Source organism: Lathamus discolor, chromosome 5 (genome assembly GCF_037157495.1).
Source record: "Lathamus discolor isolate bLatDis1 chromosome 5, bLatDis1.hap1, whole genome shotgun sequence".
Classification (NCBI taxonomy): Eukaryota; Metazoa; Chordata; class Aves; order Psittaciformes; family Psittacidae; genus Lathamus; species Lathamus discolor.
Window position 1 is genome coordinate 106137366 of NC_088888.1, and position 16555 is coordinate 106153920.

The following is a 16555-nucleotide window of genomic DNA, read 5'->3' on the forward strand; positions in this document are numbered from 1 at the left end:
AAGAGGAGGGTGAATGCAAGACTGGGGAATGCATTTCCTGAACAGTGAGGTTAATGGAGATGGAGTGGGGAAGGGAAGAGAAAAGAGGTCAAATTAACAAATCAGTGGAAAAGATAATTCTAGTTTAATGGTGTTTATTACAAAACCAGTTACTATGTCCATGAAGGGTTCTTTCACATATACTGGATGATGGCTTGCTTTTACTACAGAAGCCTATGTTAGACTACCTTTTTTAAAAAAGATGCATTATTGAGCTTGGGAATTGAAAAAGATCTAAGGCTAACTCAGGTGAGTGCTGGAATATTTGTTCAAGTTTGATGTTTTAAGAGAACTCTGTAGCCTTTCTTGGAAAGGCTTTTTTCCTTTATACTTGAATTTGGCTTTCTCAACAAAGCATATCTGCATGCTGCTATTTTTAAGGTGCAGTAAAAGACACTGGACAGTTCAGTGCTTTGCTGGGTTGCCATTAACTTTTCACTTCTAGGATTAACACATAAACTGTCTACTGATGCTTTGACGTGTAATTGAAATGTATCTTTTCAGTGCTCCTCTTAAACAAAGGGATGCCATTGTGTCTGCTGCCATGTGTGAAGTGTTTCTTTGGTTCCCTTTTCCTACAGGCTAATTCAAGAAGATGCTCTAGGAGGCAGTCTTTATTTCTGCAAAGGAAGATCTGTTCCTTTTGCCTTCACTTTTAAAAATCTTGATTATGATCAAAGAGGTTCTGACTTCACATTACATCACTGGAGCCTCTAGGTGTTGAGTCATCATTATATTTAGAGGGTGGCATACTTCTTTTTAGTCTAATATTAGTATTCAAGCCTGGTCGCAGTGGAAGGTCACCCTAGCAAAGATGAAGTCACCACTCCAAGGCTGGAAAGGAATGCAGGCTTCATTCTGCCTTCCTGGTACACTTGCTGCTGCTTTGTTTTACTTTCAGTTTTTCTACCTTTTAAGGTTGTCATCTGTCAATATGATAACATTATCAGAAACTGCCACTTGAAGCAGACTGTGCCTTGAGCTGTGGAATCTCTACCCACTTTGGCTTGTTCTGCTTTATAAATGGATGAATGTTATTCCCTGTCATTCTGGAAAAAAAAAAAGTGTTCCTTTACTACATACTCTATTTGCATCTAATAAAATAAAAATACAGAGAGCTTGCAAGGAAAAGGTGCGGGAGCAGTGTCCTTCAGCAGTTCATGAATTATAGCTGCCCTTCGGGAATCCTGTCTTGTACTCTTCCCTGGGTGGTAGTTTACTGACATCTAAGAACTAAAAGCTATATAGGAGGCTGCTCTTGCTCTGAGAAGTATGCATTTCCATGACATTCATATTTTGTGCTGTAACTAATTTCTAATATTTTTCAGTAGAAACCATCTCGGTCCAATACAGTATTTCTGCTGAAGACACCTCCGACCTCTTGCACTTGGCATCCGAGTTCCCATCTGACTGTTAGAGTGATAATCCCAGGTTTTTCTGCAGCATTATGCAAGTGCTCTCTATAGCCTAAAAGAGGTGTAGATATTTCACGGAATGGTTTGGATTGAAAGGGACCTTCAACCTCATCCAGTTCCAACTCCTTGCCACGGGCGGGGACACCTTCCACTAGACCAGATTGCTTCAAGCCCTGTCCAATCTTGAACATTGCCAGGGATGGGGCAGCCACAGCTTCTCTGGGTGCACCCTGTGCCAGTGCCTCACCACTCTCACAGGAAAGAACTTCTTTATATCTAAGAACAGTAGCAAAGGTAACTTTCATTGACTTTTGGGATCTATTGAGCGTTCTTTCCGGTCCGGAGGAAGAAAATGCATTTTGCTTCGTGTGGTTTGTGTATTCAGAATTTTAATACATATTTATAAGGAGATTATTTAAGGTTACTCTTGTTGCTGTTCAGACAACTTGCATTTATGTGTTTATAAAGGGTCTGACACTAATTTTATCTGAGGTGATCTGCAGAATTTCTAATGGAACTGTAAGGAGTTGTTAGCTTAGTCTGGTTTAGGCATTCCTTCCATCTTCTTTCTTAGGTGATTCTGGCTGTTACTGAAAGGCTACAGCATTTTTACTGTCTTTCTGGGAAGGTGCATAAGCTTTATGATTTGATAACCTTTGAAGAAACACAAAGAAGAACACTGAGATTGTGCAGCTGTAACAGTATGGTCAGGTTGAACCTGTGCATATGCCCGTTTCATCCCATGCAAGTAGAAGGTATATTTGGACATGATTATCTAGGAGTTACAAAGCTCCAAATGTTATTCTGTTCAATCACTGTTCAATTCCTGCTCTGAAAATGTGTTTAAAGCAACAAAAAAACTGAAGCAACCTATCAAAAAAAACCTACCAAGAATTTCTGGGCCTGAAACGGCGCTGTCTGTAATGTGGATGCTGTCTAATAATTTCTACAGTACTTGGGGTTATTTTCCCATCCTTGCACGGGGTGCTTGGTAGCACAAATGCCCTTGTTTTGGCGGGAGAACGTGCCTGGCAAAAGACCAACTGGGTTAAAGGTAGGCCTGTGTTCACTGCCGTTGAAATTTGCAGTAGTGCTTCAGAGCATCAAGCTATACTGGTTGTTTGTAAATTACAAAAATAAACTGAGTAGTATTCTTCCAGAACACACAAGACGGCAGTTACTGTCTGCTTTTTAAATTTGGAAATGTACTTTTCTCCTTAAGAACAACTATGGAAAAATTCTTTTAGCATTGGCTTTCTGTGCTCATGCTCTGCTCTGCAGTCTAGAGGGAATGCATTATCTCAAGAAACCAGGGTGGGTGGGAAGTCTTTCCTGGGAAAGGACATTCAGGGTAATTTTTTTTGTATAGGAATGCAGTTTGCTTACCAGTTCTGCTAATATGGATAAAATTTTGAATAATAAGATTTTATCAAAGGTGTTGGTAAATCCATGTCAAGGTTTAGGAACTCTCAGTTGTGGCGTGAGAAAACACAGGCTCTGGGAGCCAGAGAGAATTGAGATGTCTTACCTGTAAGTCAGTTTCTCTAGCACAATGGATATAGAAGGATGAACTGTGGGAAGGTCTAATCTAGTTGCTCCTAAACGCTGTACAAGTCTAGATTTAAAGTTCCACTTTGCACTCATCGGTCTCCTCTAATTGGTTGAACTAAATTCCTGGACTTGCGTGCCTTTTGATCTTTGAGGAAGTTGAGATCTGGCCTGGAATGCTGAGGCTAGTGTGTCTTCCCTCTGAATTCCCTACCACTGTTAACTGGGATGTGGAGTTCAACCAAGGACTTTTACTGACAGAGAAGTTTTGTTGGTGGTGTTTTTCTCCTCCTGACTATCCTGCTTAAAAATATTTGTGAGTTTGACTGCATATACGTGGAATACTGAGCCTCTTTTTCCCCAGGATGATAGTAGGGTATGTTGCTTTCTGAGATGATAAGCAAGAGAACCTAGCAGCAATATTTCATGCAGCTTTTTTCTATTTCATATCTACCAAGTTTGCGAGGGTTGGATTTATCGTAACTGGTGACACTTGTTATTCTTGACCAGTGTTATTCCTGGTTGGGTTTTTTGCCTTTTTGCTTGTCAGGCGATCTAAGGTGCAATGTGTTTTTATGAAGCAATATAAAGGCAAGAAGATAGATACCTGGTCACACTTGGAATAAACCACAGCAGTCATTTCTACAAGAGCTTCCACGCATCTAAGTGAAACATATCTTGGCACAGTGTGTATTAAAGCAAGTCAACCCTTCTTATATCTGCTGACACAAGCAAGAGCTACATCTTTAAAAGGGAAAAGCTGCTTTTATGCAGTTTATAGGAAAGTCTTTGGTTTGTTCCACTAAGTAGTTCGTACTGGCTGCTGGCTGCTAATAATCAAACACAGTTTTGCCCTTCTCCCTCCAGCAAGCTGTCATTCTGAAGTCAACAAAAATACTGTTTTTGTAGGTGATAGTAATCAAAAAGTGCAGTAAAGCCATTCTGATGTGGTTGGGGGAGCAGCTGTTCCTTATTTTAATACCATCAGAGCTCCTAATCCATCCACAAGTGCTGATATCAGTTTTCTGGCCAAGGAAAAGGCTTCTAAATGAAGGTCAGTCTTCATTACCAATGCATAAAGATATTGCATTTACAGAAGCCATGTTCTGGTTTAATGTCATTCAGAACAGTAAATCTACAGTTTTACCAGTTACTTATTTAAGTGAATTTCTCAAATGTTTCATAAAAAATCTACGTTAACAAAACTGCACCAGAATTTAATGTAATTAATATATCAGTGCTTAATAGGGGTAGAAATGTCTTAGAAAAATGAGGGATGCTTGAAGGCAAGTTGCGGTAGTAGAGAGTAGAAAAGAGTGAGGCAGCAGCTTTAGGACTGTGGCGTCGGTTAAGGCAGGTTCTGCCATAGACTTGAGCACAAAGGTGAGAGATCATATTCAGAGTTGAATCAAGGTGAAACGAATAATCAGTTACTTCTGTACATTTGAAAACACATTTTCTTCTGTGCCAGATTAATTCATGCTTCTTTGCACTTGATGGAAGTTCTGGCATTTGGTGCAGTAGTGCAAGGGTTTCTCTATGGCTGTGTTCTCAGGTCCACTCCTCAGGCAGGAAATCTGATGAACTTTACCATTTGGTCACCTGAGGAGTTCATTCAAATCCTTAGTTTCCTGTGTAGTATGAGTGTGTGAATGGCTTTGGAAATAATGTATCTTGTACTTTTTTTATTGACTTACTTTAATGTGATCACTTTTAACTGTAGGCTGTCTTGCTTTAATTTGATTGCGTTTTATGGGTGCTCTATGCTGCTTAAATTATGTGACTTTTGTACTGGGCTTTGAAACTTAATACAGAAGCAGAGGCATTGCAGCTGTGGTGGATGTTATGTGTGTCTCAGAGGGATAAGAACAAGCCTTTTCCATGTGATAGAGACTAATGAGCTGGAAGTTAAGATGATAGCATTATGGGAAAAAGAAATTACAGTATCCCTGGCAAGAGTGTAATAAAGGCATTTATTACACTGCAGGAGGGGGGATGCAAATTGGTATGTGTTGTCTTTTAATTGGTTTTGTAGTTAGTCTGAAAAGCATAAAGATATTGTTAGGCTGTGACATGCAATCACTTAGAAATTTTGAGCTTAATGTTACTGGAACTAGTACTGGGGAGAAATACGATCATCTCTTCCCTGCATTTCCAGTGTTTGGCTGGCTCATAAAGGAAGAATAGAACTGAGAACTTCAGAAGATGCTGAGGAAACAAAGTCCCAGCCCTGACTGAAAGGAAGTTGTTCCCCATTTTAAGGCTGGTGTGCACCATAGGGCTGACTTCCAGACACCATGATAAGAGTCACACAATTTATGTCTCTCCCATTTTTATTCTTCATGACAGTTTTGTATGCAGATTGTTTATCTATTTCTCAGGATATTTTTTCTTGAAAGCTTTGGGGTTTTTTAACACCTGGAGACCATGGTATCCCGGGCTGAAAGTATAGTCCTCAAGAAGGGAAATTTAGATGAGATATTTGGAAGAAGTTCTTCTTTGTGAGTGTGGTGAGGCGCTGGCACAGGTTGCCCAGGGAAGCTGTAGCTGCCCATCTCTGACAGTGTTCAAGGCCAGGTTGGATGAGGCTTGGAGCAACCTGGTCTAGTGGAAGGTGTCTCTGCTGTGGCAGGTGGGGGTGGAACTTAGATGAGCTTTAAGGTCCCTTCCAGCTCTATTCATTCTATGATTCTGTGATCTTGAATGGCGGGGAGGAGTGTCAAAATACAATAAACATTAAGAGGTGCTAGATTTTCAGAAAATTCTTCATAAGCTGAAAGTCGTGTGAGGACAGTGGTTTAGGATTTTCTGTGTGTTATGTACTGCAAAGAGGTGGTGTACGGTTTCTGGATAGAATGATCTCCTTGAAAGATTTGGTACCTATCTTGCTTTTTCTTCTAATTCTGCATTAGCAGTTAATGCTCTCCCTAATTACCATAGCTTTTGAAGGATCTTCAACTATCCTTGTAGCGTATGAACTGCTGTTAACCCCAGACCTGTAATACATGAGCTGTAGTTATAATGTGATACTGGTTTTTTAGGCAAGCTTTAGATTCTTGGTAATGCCTTGTGTGTTTGTCTTTTACGGTACATCTCAACCATCGTCTGTATGTATGTGGACTATTTGTTGGGTTTTGTTTTGGATTCTTGAGGTCTTACCTTAGGTATATGTAGGGTGAGGTGCAAGAGTATTTGAAACTGGGATTCTCACACAGATGCATCACTTGTGAAAATTGGGTAAACCCACCAATATTGTGGAATTTGAGATTAAAATGTTGTAGTTGAAAAGCACCATTCTGCTTCTGATCTCTCCTTGCTCCTAATGATCATGCAGCAAGTCACCTTGATAGTGAAGATAAACGTAATTTATACCCACTTAGACTGTTAATGCTGTGTAATGGAAAATCCTGGCTGGTGCAGAAAAAACCCCACACTTTCTATGAAGAGTCTACTGTATGTGAATGAAAGGACATCGGCATGTGTGTGCTCTGGTTGTATCGAGTGCCATGGGTGCCATCTGCTGATTACTTCAGGTAGCACACAGCTCTTCGGCGGACATATATTAAGGAATATCGTTTTAAATACCCTGCCACTAGAATGTTAAACACAAACTACAGTTTTTAATCCTTGCTGGTTTTGTGCAACGTGAACAGCAGTGGTCACCCTAAATGTATTTGAGTTTCATTTCAGACCTGCAAAATAGTTTCACAGAGTAATTATTACTGTCAGTGTTCGTTTGCAGTGTTTTTGCTTATGGTGAACCTAGATCTTAATTTTTGCAATGTATTGCGGCTCTTCATCTGAACTCAGCTTCTAGCCATCCACTTTTTTAGCTTTCAACCTCTTTACATTTCTGAACTCTTTCCTTATTCTGCATCACAGAATTCCAGGTTGGAAGGGACCTCAAGGATCATCTGGTCCAAACTATCTAGGCAAAGTATGGCCTAGACTGGATGTCCCAGCACCCTGTCCAGCCAAATCTGAAGTGTCCAGTGTTGGGGAATCCACTACTTCCCTGGGGAGGTTATTCCAATGGCTGATTGTTCTCACTGTGAAAATTTTTCCTCGTTTCCAGCCAGAATCTCCCCAGGAGTAACTTGTGCCCATCACCCCTCATCTTTTCCATGTGACTCCTTGTAAAAAGGGAGTCTCCATTTTCTTTGTAGCCACCTTTTACATAGTAGAACATGATAATGCCTCCCTGAGCCTTCTTTTCTCAAGGCTGAACAAATCCAGTTCTTTCAGCCTTTCCTCACATGGCTGCCCAGTCCTTGGATCATTTTCATGGCCCTTCTCTCTAGACCCTCTCCAGCCTGACCACATCTTTTTTTATATAGTGGGACCAAAACTGAACACAGTATTCCAGGTATAGCCTGACAGTGTTGCAGGTGAGCAGCTCGAGAGAGGACGCCTTCAACACCGGAGCGGGGAAGAGATCAGCGTCCAGGAGCCTCAGCTCGGAGCGGCCAGAGCCACCGAGGGAGCCTCAAGTCCTCGACAGGACCTGCCCAGGAGCCGGCAGCTCCGCGGACGCGGGCAGGGACTCACTGGGGGCGGAGCCAGGAGCAGCGGCACCAGCCCTGAGGGGGTAAAAACCTGCCCCAGGGAGCGCGGCGAGCAGAGCGGGCCGGGGCAGTTGGCGCGGGCAGGCGAGCGGGATGGTGAGCACCCGTCGTGTGGGCAGGGCCCGGCCTGGGAGCTCTGCTCTGGCTGCCCCGGCGGTGGCAGCGGAGGCACCCAGACAGAGCCGGTGAGAGGGGAGGCTGCAGGGCAGAGCTCGGGGTGCAGGGAGTGCCTGCACCGGGCTTGTGAGCGGAGGGTGCACAGTGGGCAGGGCTGCGCTCGGTGCGCCCTGGGGGAGGTCCTCCTGCCGCAGAGGCTGGGCTGCGGGACGCTGTCAATGGGCTGCAAGGTGTCAGGGGAGCTGAGAGGAAGCGGGGCTGCTTGCTACAGCCCCATACTGTGCAGGAGCCTCAAGTGTCCCCTGTAGCTCATGGAGGGAAGAAGGAGGCCGTTATCCCGGGAAGCTGGGAAACATTAACAGTAAAAAACAACAAAAAAAGGGAAGAAGAGGACAGTTGAAAGCAAAGGGCTTCCTCCTAAATCTTTTGTCCCCACGCAGAACCACTTTGCTGTCCTGCAGGGGGCTAATGAGGAAACGCACTTGCGCCAGAAACAGCCGGCTGATGCACTGGTAAAGATCTCTACTGGTGCTGCGATGGAAAAGCGTTGGGCGTAGTAGTAGGGGACTCCACTTTGAAAGGGACGGAAGCACTCGTCTGTCAGCCTGACCCCGTCTCAAGGGAGGTGTGCTGCCTACCAGGGGAGCAGATCAGGGATGTTGCAGAGAGGCTGCCTGCTCTAGTAAGTCCCATTGACTGTTACCCACTTGTAGTGATCCACGTGGGTGCTAGGGATATAGATAGTAGTAGTCTGGAGAACATAAAGAAGGACTACAGAGCCCTGGGAGAGGTGGTTAGGGGCTCTGGAGCTCAGGTAGTCTTTTCGTCAAGTCTCCAGGACACAGGGGAGGACCCTAAAAAGGCTAGGAGGATTGGCCAGGTTAATAAATGGTTAAAAGGGTGGTGTCATAGTCAGGCGTTTGGGTGTCTTGAACACGGGACCCAAGTTTGTAGGCCAGGTCTACTGGGGACTGGTGGAGCTGCTCTGGTAAAGAAGGGGAAGAGCAGTTTTGGTAGGAGGCTTGCCAGACTGGTCAAGGATGCTTTAAACTAGATGTGTTGGGGGAGGGGGCATCATTCCATCCCAACACACCCAGTCAGTTGCCAACACCTGTAATAAATGCTCAGAGCAATGTAGAGATACTCCAGCAGCTCCAGCCAATGAGCTGGCTTCAATTGGAGCTCGTCTCAGATGCCTCTATACAAACGTCCGTAGCATGGGGAACAAACAAGAGGAATTAGAGATGTGTGCACATCTACAGGGAGCGCGAGCGACCAGGAGCGCGGTGAACAGAGCGGGCAAACAGAGCGGGATGAGGCAGTTTGCGTGGCAGTTCATGCGGGCAGGCGAGCGGGATGGTGAGCACCCGTCGTATGGGCAGGGCCCGGCCTGGGAGCTCTGCTCTGGCTGCCCCGGCGGTGCCCAGCGGAGGCACCCAGACAGAGCCGGTGAGAGGGGAGGCTGCAGGGCAGAGCTCGGAGTGTAGAGAGTGCCTGCACTGGGCTTGTGAGGGGAGGGTGCACAATGGGCAGGGCTGCGCTCGGTGCTCCCTGATGGAGGCTCACCTGCAGCAGGTGGCTGAGCTGCGGAATGCTATTAGCGGGCTTCAAGATGTCAGGGTAGCTGAGAGGAAGCAGGGCTGCTTGCTCCAGCCCCATACTGTGCGGGGGCCTCAAGCTTCCCCTCCAACTCATGAAGAAAAGAAGGAGGCCACCAACCCGGGAAATTGGGAATTGGTGACAAAGAAAAAGAACAAAAGAAGGAGGAAAAGGACAATTAAAAGCAAGGAGCTTCCTCCTAAATCTGTTGTCCCCACGCAGAACTGCTTTGCTGTCCTGCAGGAGACTAACGAGGAAACGCACTTGCACCACAAACAGCCGGATTATGCATGGATTAAGATCTCTACTGGCGCTACAAAGAAAAAGCGGCGGGTCGTAGTAATAGGGGACTCTACTTTGAAAGGGACGGAAGCACTCGTCTGTCGGCCTGACCCCGTCTCAAGGGAGGTGTGCTGCCTACCAGGGGCACGGATCAGGGATGTTACAGAGAGGCTGCCTGCTCTAGTAAGTTCCACGGACTATTACCCGCTCCTGGTGATCCATGTGGGTGCTAGGGATATAGGTAGTAGTAGACTGGGGACCATAAAGAAAGACTACAGAGCCCTGGGAGAGGTGGTTAGGGGCTCCGGTGCTCAGATAGTCTTTTCGTCAATTCTCCAGGACACAGGGGAAGACCAAGAAAAAGCTAGGAGGATTGGCCAGGTCAATAGATGGTTAAAAGGGTGGTGTCATAGTCAGGGGTTTGGGTGTCTTGAACATAAGACTGAAGTTAGTAGGCCAGGTCTACTGGGGCCTGGTGGAGCTGCTCTGGTAAAGAAGGGGAAGAGCAGTTTTGGTAGGAGGCTTGCCAGACTGGTCAAGGAAGCTTTAAACTAGATGTGTTGGGGGAGGGGGGCATCATTCCATCCCAACACACCCAGTCAGTTGCCAGCACCTATAATAAATGCTCGGAACAATGTAGATATATTCCAGCTGCTCCAGCCAACGAGCTGGCTTCAATTGGAGCTCGTCTCAGATGCCTCTATACAAACGTCCGTAGCATGGGGAACAAACAAGAGGAATTAGAGATGTGTGCACATCTATGGGGGTATGATATAATAGGCATCACAGAAACATGGTGGGATGGCTCCTATGACTGGAGTGTTGGAATGAAAGGTTACAGGCTCTTCAGAAAGGACAGGCCTGGCAGGCGGGGAGGGGGAGTTGCCCTTTGTGTTAGGGATAGGCTGGAGAGTATGGAACTCTGTCTGGGGACAGGTGAGCAGTTTACAGAGAGTTTGTGGGTCAGGGTTAAAGGGAAAACAGCTGTGGAAGACATTACTGCGGGAATCTGTTACAGGCCACCTGATCAAGGAGAACCTGTGGATGAAGCACTCTACAGACAGATAGGAAAAGCCTCACGCTCGCAGGCCCTTGTTCTCATAGGGGATTTCAACCACCCTGACATCTGTTGGAACGATGGCACTGCACGGCACAAGCAATCCAGGAGGTTCCTCGATTGTGTGGAAGACAACTTCCTTCTGCAAGTAATAGAGGAGCCGACAAGGAGAGGTGCCATGCTTGACCTTGTGCTCACCAACAGGGAAGGGCTTGTTGAGAATGTGGTACTACAGGGCAGCCTTGGATGCAGCGATCATGAGATGGTCGAATTTGAGATCCCCAGGACAGTGAGAAGAGCATGTAGCAAGCTCACTGCCCTGGACTTCAAAAGAGCAGACTTTGGCCTCTTCAGGAGCCTGCTTAGTAAGGTTCCATGGGATATAGCCCTGGAGGGCAGGGGGCCAAAGGCTGTTGGTTGATATTCAAGGATCACCTGCTGCAAGCTCAGGAGTGCTGCATCCCAACTAGAAGAAGTGCAGCAGGAGGGCCAGGAGACCTCCTTGGATGGATAAGGAGCTGCTGAGGAAAATTCAAAGGAAAAAAGACACTTATAAAAGGTAGAAGAAAAGACAGGCAGCCTGGGAAGAGTACAGGGATGTTGTCTGGGAAGCTAGGGACCAGGTTAGGAAGGCTAAGGCCCAGTTAGAATTAAACTTGGCGAGGGATGTTAAGGATAACAGGAAGGGATTCTACAGGTACGTAGCGAATAAAAAACAGACTAGGGACAACGTAGGCCCCCTGAAGAAGCTCTCGGGAGAACTGGCTACACAGGATGTGGAGAAGGCTGAGGTTCTGAATGACTTCTTTGCCTCGGTCTTCACTGGCAAAGGCTCTGACTGCACCACCCAGTTCTTAGAAAGTAGATGCAGGGACTGTGGGAATGAAGACCTTGGGCCCACTGTAGGAGAGGATCTGGTTCGAGACCATCTTAAGGACCTGAACGTACACAAGTCAATGGGACCTGATGAAATCCATCCACGGGTCCTGAAGGAGCTGGCAAATGAAGTTGCTAAGCCATTGGCCATCATATTTGAAAAATCATGGCAGTCAGGTGAAGTTCCCGATGACTGGAAAAAGGGAAATATAACCCCCATTTTCAAGAAGGGGAAAATGGAAGACCCGGGGAATTACAGACCAGTCAGTCTCACCTCTGTGCCTGGCAAAATCTTGGAGCACATTCTCCAATTCAGAGCAGCCCTGTGGAGAAGGACTTGGGGGTGTTGGTTGATGAGAAAATGAACATGAGCCGGCTCCAGTGTGTGCTCGCAGCCCAGAAAGCCAACCGTATCCTGGGCTGTATCAAAAGGAGAATGACCAGCAGGTCGAAGGAGGTGATCCTGCCCAGAGCCTTGGGTGGGATGGTTTAGTGAGAGGTGTCCCTGCCCATGGCAGGGGAGTTGGAGCTAGATGATCTTAAGGTCCTTTCCAACCCTTACTATTCTATGGTTCTATGTGCCATCTGTGGTATCCTGTATATAGCTAGGATATGAGCCTGAAATAATTTCTTCATTGTGCTTGCTTGCAATCCTGGTAAAATAGATTTTTTTTGTTCTCAGTGAGCAAACTGGCAATGCTACCAGGTAAGGTGGTATAAATAGTTGGCTATACCTGATTTAGTAACAAAGCTGAGAGAATGGGCAAACTGAAGGAGTGCAGTTTAGCTAGACCCTAGAGCAATTTATAGCCTGTATATAAAATTGGTTTTAAAGGGAAACTTCTGTTTTGTCTGGCTTGTCATAATTTTCTTTAAAACTTAAACTGATGTATTGCTGTGGGTCACTCAACTGAATGTCAGCGAGTATCTACCGAGAAGAAATTCAATCCTAATAAACATGAAAGTGTAATATCTAATGCTGTAGTCTTAGGCTGTGTTGCTGCTGTAAATCAAATAATGTTCTGGCAAGGGTTCCAGCACTATAATGTGAGATAATGTTTTCAACCAATTTGTTAAAATGGTCCATGACACACTTTTGGCTGAGGACAAACAGTACTTTCCCTAAGAACTTCCAGGCAGAGTCTGGAAGTCTCCATGTTGTCAGCTATGATTCTCAACAGCCATTTCACAACAGGTTCCTTGAAATAGCTTAATTATTGCCTAATAACATGTGTGGCCAGCACATGGTGGTTTGTGTCACCAGCAGGCTTCTGTTACTGTGACCTGTCTCACCTCCTGCTTATTGATCCGGGAGCTCCTTTTAAGTTCAGGATGGAGCCTTTATTCTTGGCCTGAATTACATAGGTCTGTCCATCTCAAGTCCTGTCTTTGGACAAGCATTGTAGCCTTGGACTTAGTTTGCAGCCTTTCTAGTTTTAGCTCTGGTTCCATCTCCTCCTCCTGACTCTCTGGATAGAGTTGGACCTGTTCCCATTGCTTTCTGTGGCCAGGGCTAGTGATGTTGCATTATGATTGAAGTCTGCCTCATGTATGTGTATGTTTGTTGTCTTATTTGGCGAAGCCCTACTGAGGTATATAGGATTACTTGGAAAGCAAGGTAATGCATAAGATGGGTACAGTTTCAGCCTGGCTTAGAGGAATGGGATCAGCTAAAACAGTTCAGTAGTCAATTATTTAAGTAAACTAGCAATATGTTTTGAACAAAATGTGAAGACTGAGTACTTGTGCTGTTCATAGCTTGGCCCAATCCATGTCTCTTCAGTTCAGAGACGGTGGTGGTGTGTGGGACAGTTGTCAAATACTTTGCACAAGTCCAGGTACGTGATCTTCCCTTATGCACCAGAGCTGTAACCCTGTTGTAGAAGGCCACCAAATTCATCAGGCACAATTTGCCCTTAATGAAACCGTGATCAGGATTCTGCTGATTCCTGTTTGCCCACACTTAAATTTATCATTGCAGACCAGTTAATTTAAAATGATCAATTGCTTGTACTGATTTAAGTCATCAGAATAATTTTATAACCCAAATTTGGGCACTTCTTCAACTGGCACTTCCTGAAGTTTTTATCCAAATTAAAATCGGGCTCTGTGCAAGTAAAATAGCTTCCATTGTGATCTCAGTTTAGGTTATTAATGAGCTCCTGTCAGATTTGGGTTTAATGCTGTATTCCCAATTTGCTGATAAAACATAACCCATTGTTCTGTGCTTTCTTGTCTCTCCTGGCAGGAACCCTCTTTAAGTTGCCTTGGGTAATTTGGTGTTTTTTCACCTGATTTTAGTAATCATCTCAAAAGCTGGAGTTGATTCAGTTTCCCAATTCTTATCTGGCTCCTTAAATCCAGCTGGCCTGTTTTAATGGACACTTACGTGTGCTTTGCTGGCAATATTAAAAACTTGAATGAGTGAAACCGAATTCCTTTTCCTTTTCTGACGTCCTTCTTGTTCTTTTATGCCGAGTATGTTGCAATCTATGTCCTAATTCCAGGTGAAAGACCAAGACAGTCTAATTTATCCATGTTCAGCAAACTTCAGGAAGTCTGCTTTCCCCCTGCTTCTATAACCGAAAGAATGTATCACCCATAATGATCTCTTAGCTGACTTTGGGTTTTGCAACGCCCACACTTTCTCCCATGCTGTTTCATTATTCAATGTTGCTGTTAAGCTTCTTCCTTATGAATCATTGTGACCATGATCCTGAACCAGCAGATGATGCAGAATAATATGAAATAGGAGTATGCCCAGGCTTCCTTTCTCCTCTCTCCAGTGCTGACACTCTTACGTATTCATGCCACTGTTCTATGGATCCATTTGAAGTTTATCACCACCTTTGCTCTGCATTTCTTCCTTCCCAAACTTAGCTTAAAAAGCTTTCAAATTACTCCTGTCCTTTTCTTTCCAACAACAATGGCAGTCATGCTTTCCAGTTAGCATTCCCACAGACATCTTACACACTCAACATTAAACAACAAGCTCTATTTGTTTGCTATACCGTCGTCATCTTTTATCTATCTTTTCTTTAAACTGTTCTGAGTGTTGAGCTGGGGTGAAGTGACATGATTTGTCTTTATTACCTGGAAGTATACGGTTGAGACCTGGGATTGTGTTGGCTTTTTCCAAGTGCTAGTGATCTTTCCTTACCTATGCTGCTGGTCTGTGATAAATTGTAGTCCCAGTCTTGATCTTTCTGGGCTTTGAAAACTGTAAGCCACGGGCAGTTTTGTTAGTGCTTGTCTGTTGCATGGGTTGTGTGTGGGTTGGCATTAATATGCCACATAAAATTACTGCTAATAATCCATTGCAATGGAAGCTGTATTAATAGACTTTTCCTGGAGTGGTACTTCCTCTGTTGGCACTGAATGTATTGCTATCGTTTTCGACACTTAACAGTTACTGTACCAATCTCATTTTCTCTGCATTAACAATTTGTTGCCTAGTACTGTATCAGATAACTTATATATCTGATCTTAAGGTCTTTTCCAACCCTAACTATCCTATGAGTCTATGATCCCAAATTTATCAGAAATAAACCTGCTAGACGAAATCTTCTAAAGATTCTCTTCAAAAAGAGACTAGCTTGAAACTTTTGCTGGTTTTTTGGTTTTGGTTTTTGTTTGTATTTTTTTTTTTTTTTTTTTTTAGCATTTGAGTATATGGATCACAATGATCTCTTTGAAAACATCTTCCACAAATCTCTTGAAGTTGTGTAGGCTTGTGCTTGCCAACTGCACTTGTACCTATATTTAGGAAAGCTGTGATTATTCTTGTCCAGTCATGTGGTTTTATGCCTTGGTGACACAACCCCAAACTGATCAAATCTGAGGCTAATCTAAACCCACTGGCTTTGATTTGAGGTGAAACTTTCAGATGTTTTTCGTTAGAGTTTGTAAATGATGCACCAAACCCAGAAAATGCTCAAATAATGAGATCCCAAAAGTAACGTAAGAGACAAGATGAAGCAGTTAGAAAACTTTACCCTGTAAAAACAGGCTGTAGAGAGAACACAGGAGACTTTTTTTTTTCCAGTTCAGGCATTTTCAGTGGCTTCCTGGGTTGCAGTAGATCCTGTACAGTCATAAATGGAGAAGATCTGAGATAATGGAAGAAAGGAGCTTGGACTTGGCTCTTTGTATCTGCTGTTTAAAAAACGAAGTATCTGTCAGATAGCTTCTGTTCTTCCATTTGAATTTAAAACTACATGCTTCAGATCACCTGTATAAATAAAAGTCCTTTTGCTGTGTTCTGTTAGTTAACAAATTCAAGTTGAAAATAACAGCACCTATAGCTTCCCATTCACCAAAGGAAGTAAGGCTTCAATTCCAGACAAAGCAAATTCTGTACAACTGAATTCTCCATCACTTTCACATATAAAATTATGAAGTCAGATATAAATTAAAACCACATTATTTTGTTAGCTGCAGCATGCAAAATCACTGTTTGAGGGTGCTGATTTTAAAATGGTGGGAAAGCATCATTCTTTTTCTGTCCTTTTAAATTTTCCTTTAAAAAGTAATATTTAGTTGCTTAGCTTTTTCTCTAGAAACAGTGCTAAAATAGTTCTTAACCTGTAATCCCTTCTACATTTAGGGGCAGAGGAACTACTTTTGATTTTGAACATGAAGGTTGAGTAAATATTTTATTCCAGAAATTTGTATGGTAAAAAATCAATAAAAATAATTATTCATCTTTATACTAATAAACTGAAGAATTTATTTAGCAAATTTAAATACAGCAGTTGTCATAACTAGGGTTCAAAGGCTTTAGAGGAAAAGTCAAAGATGCAGTCCATTAAAATTCAAGTAATTTTTCCAGAATTTAAATTGACATTTTAAAACCCTATGCAACTCCAAACCTGTCAATGCCTTGAAGATTCTTTGTGGTATCATTTTGTACTTGGTAACTAGTCTGCCTTCCAGAAAAGCTTTGATCTCTGTTTTCAAAATACCGTGAGATTCTTGGTCCATCCCTGGCAGTGTTTAAGACCAGGCTGGATGGGGCTTTGAACAGCCTGCTCTAGTGGAAGGTGTCCCTGCCCATG

General features: G+C 43.9%; 1 protein-coding gene across 4 annotated transcripts in view; it reads left to right on the plus strand.

Annotated features, from left to right (window-relative positions):
• The window catches only part of RCAN2 (regulator of calcineurin 2), an 85599-nt gene that overhangs the window by 13586 nt on the left and 55458 nt on the right, over positions 1-16555 (plus strand). Inside the window, exon 1 of one of the 4 annotated variants that reach the window (XM_065681805.1) lies at positions 8957-9133. The exons of the other annotated variants lie outside the window; for them this stretch is intronic. Within the exon in view, the coding sequence (XP_065537877.1) occupies positions 9041-9133 (93 nt within the window). The 5' untranslated portion in view covers positions 8957-9040. Of the gene's footprint in view, positions 1-8956; positions 9134-16555 lie in introns of those variants that run through there. 4 annotated transcript variants of the gene reach the window in all.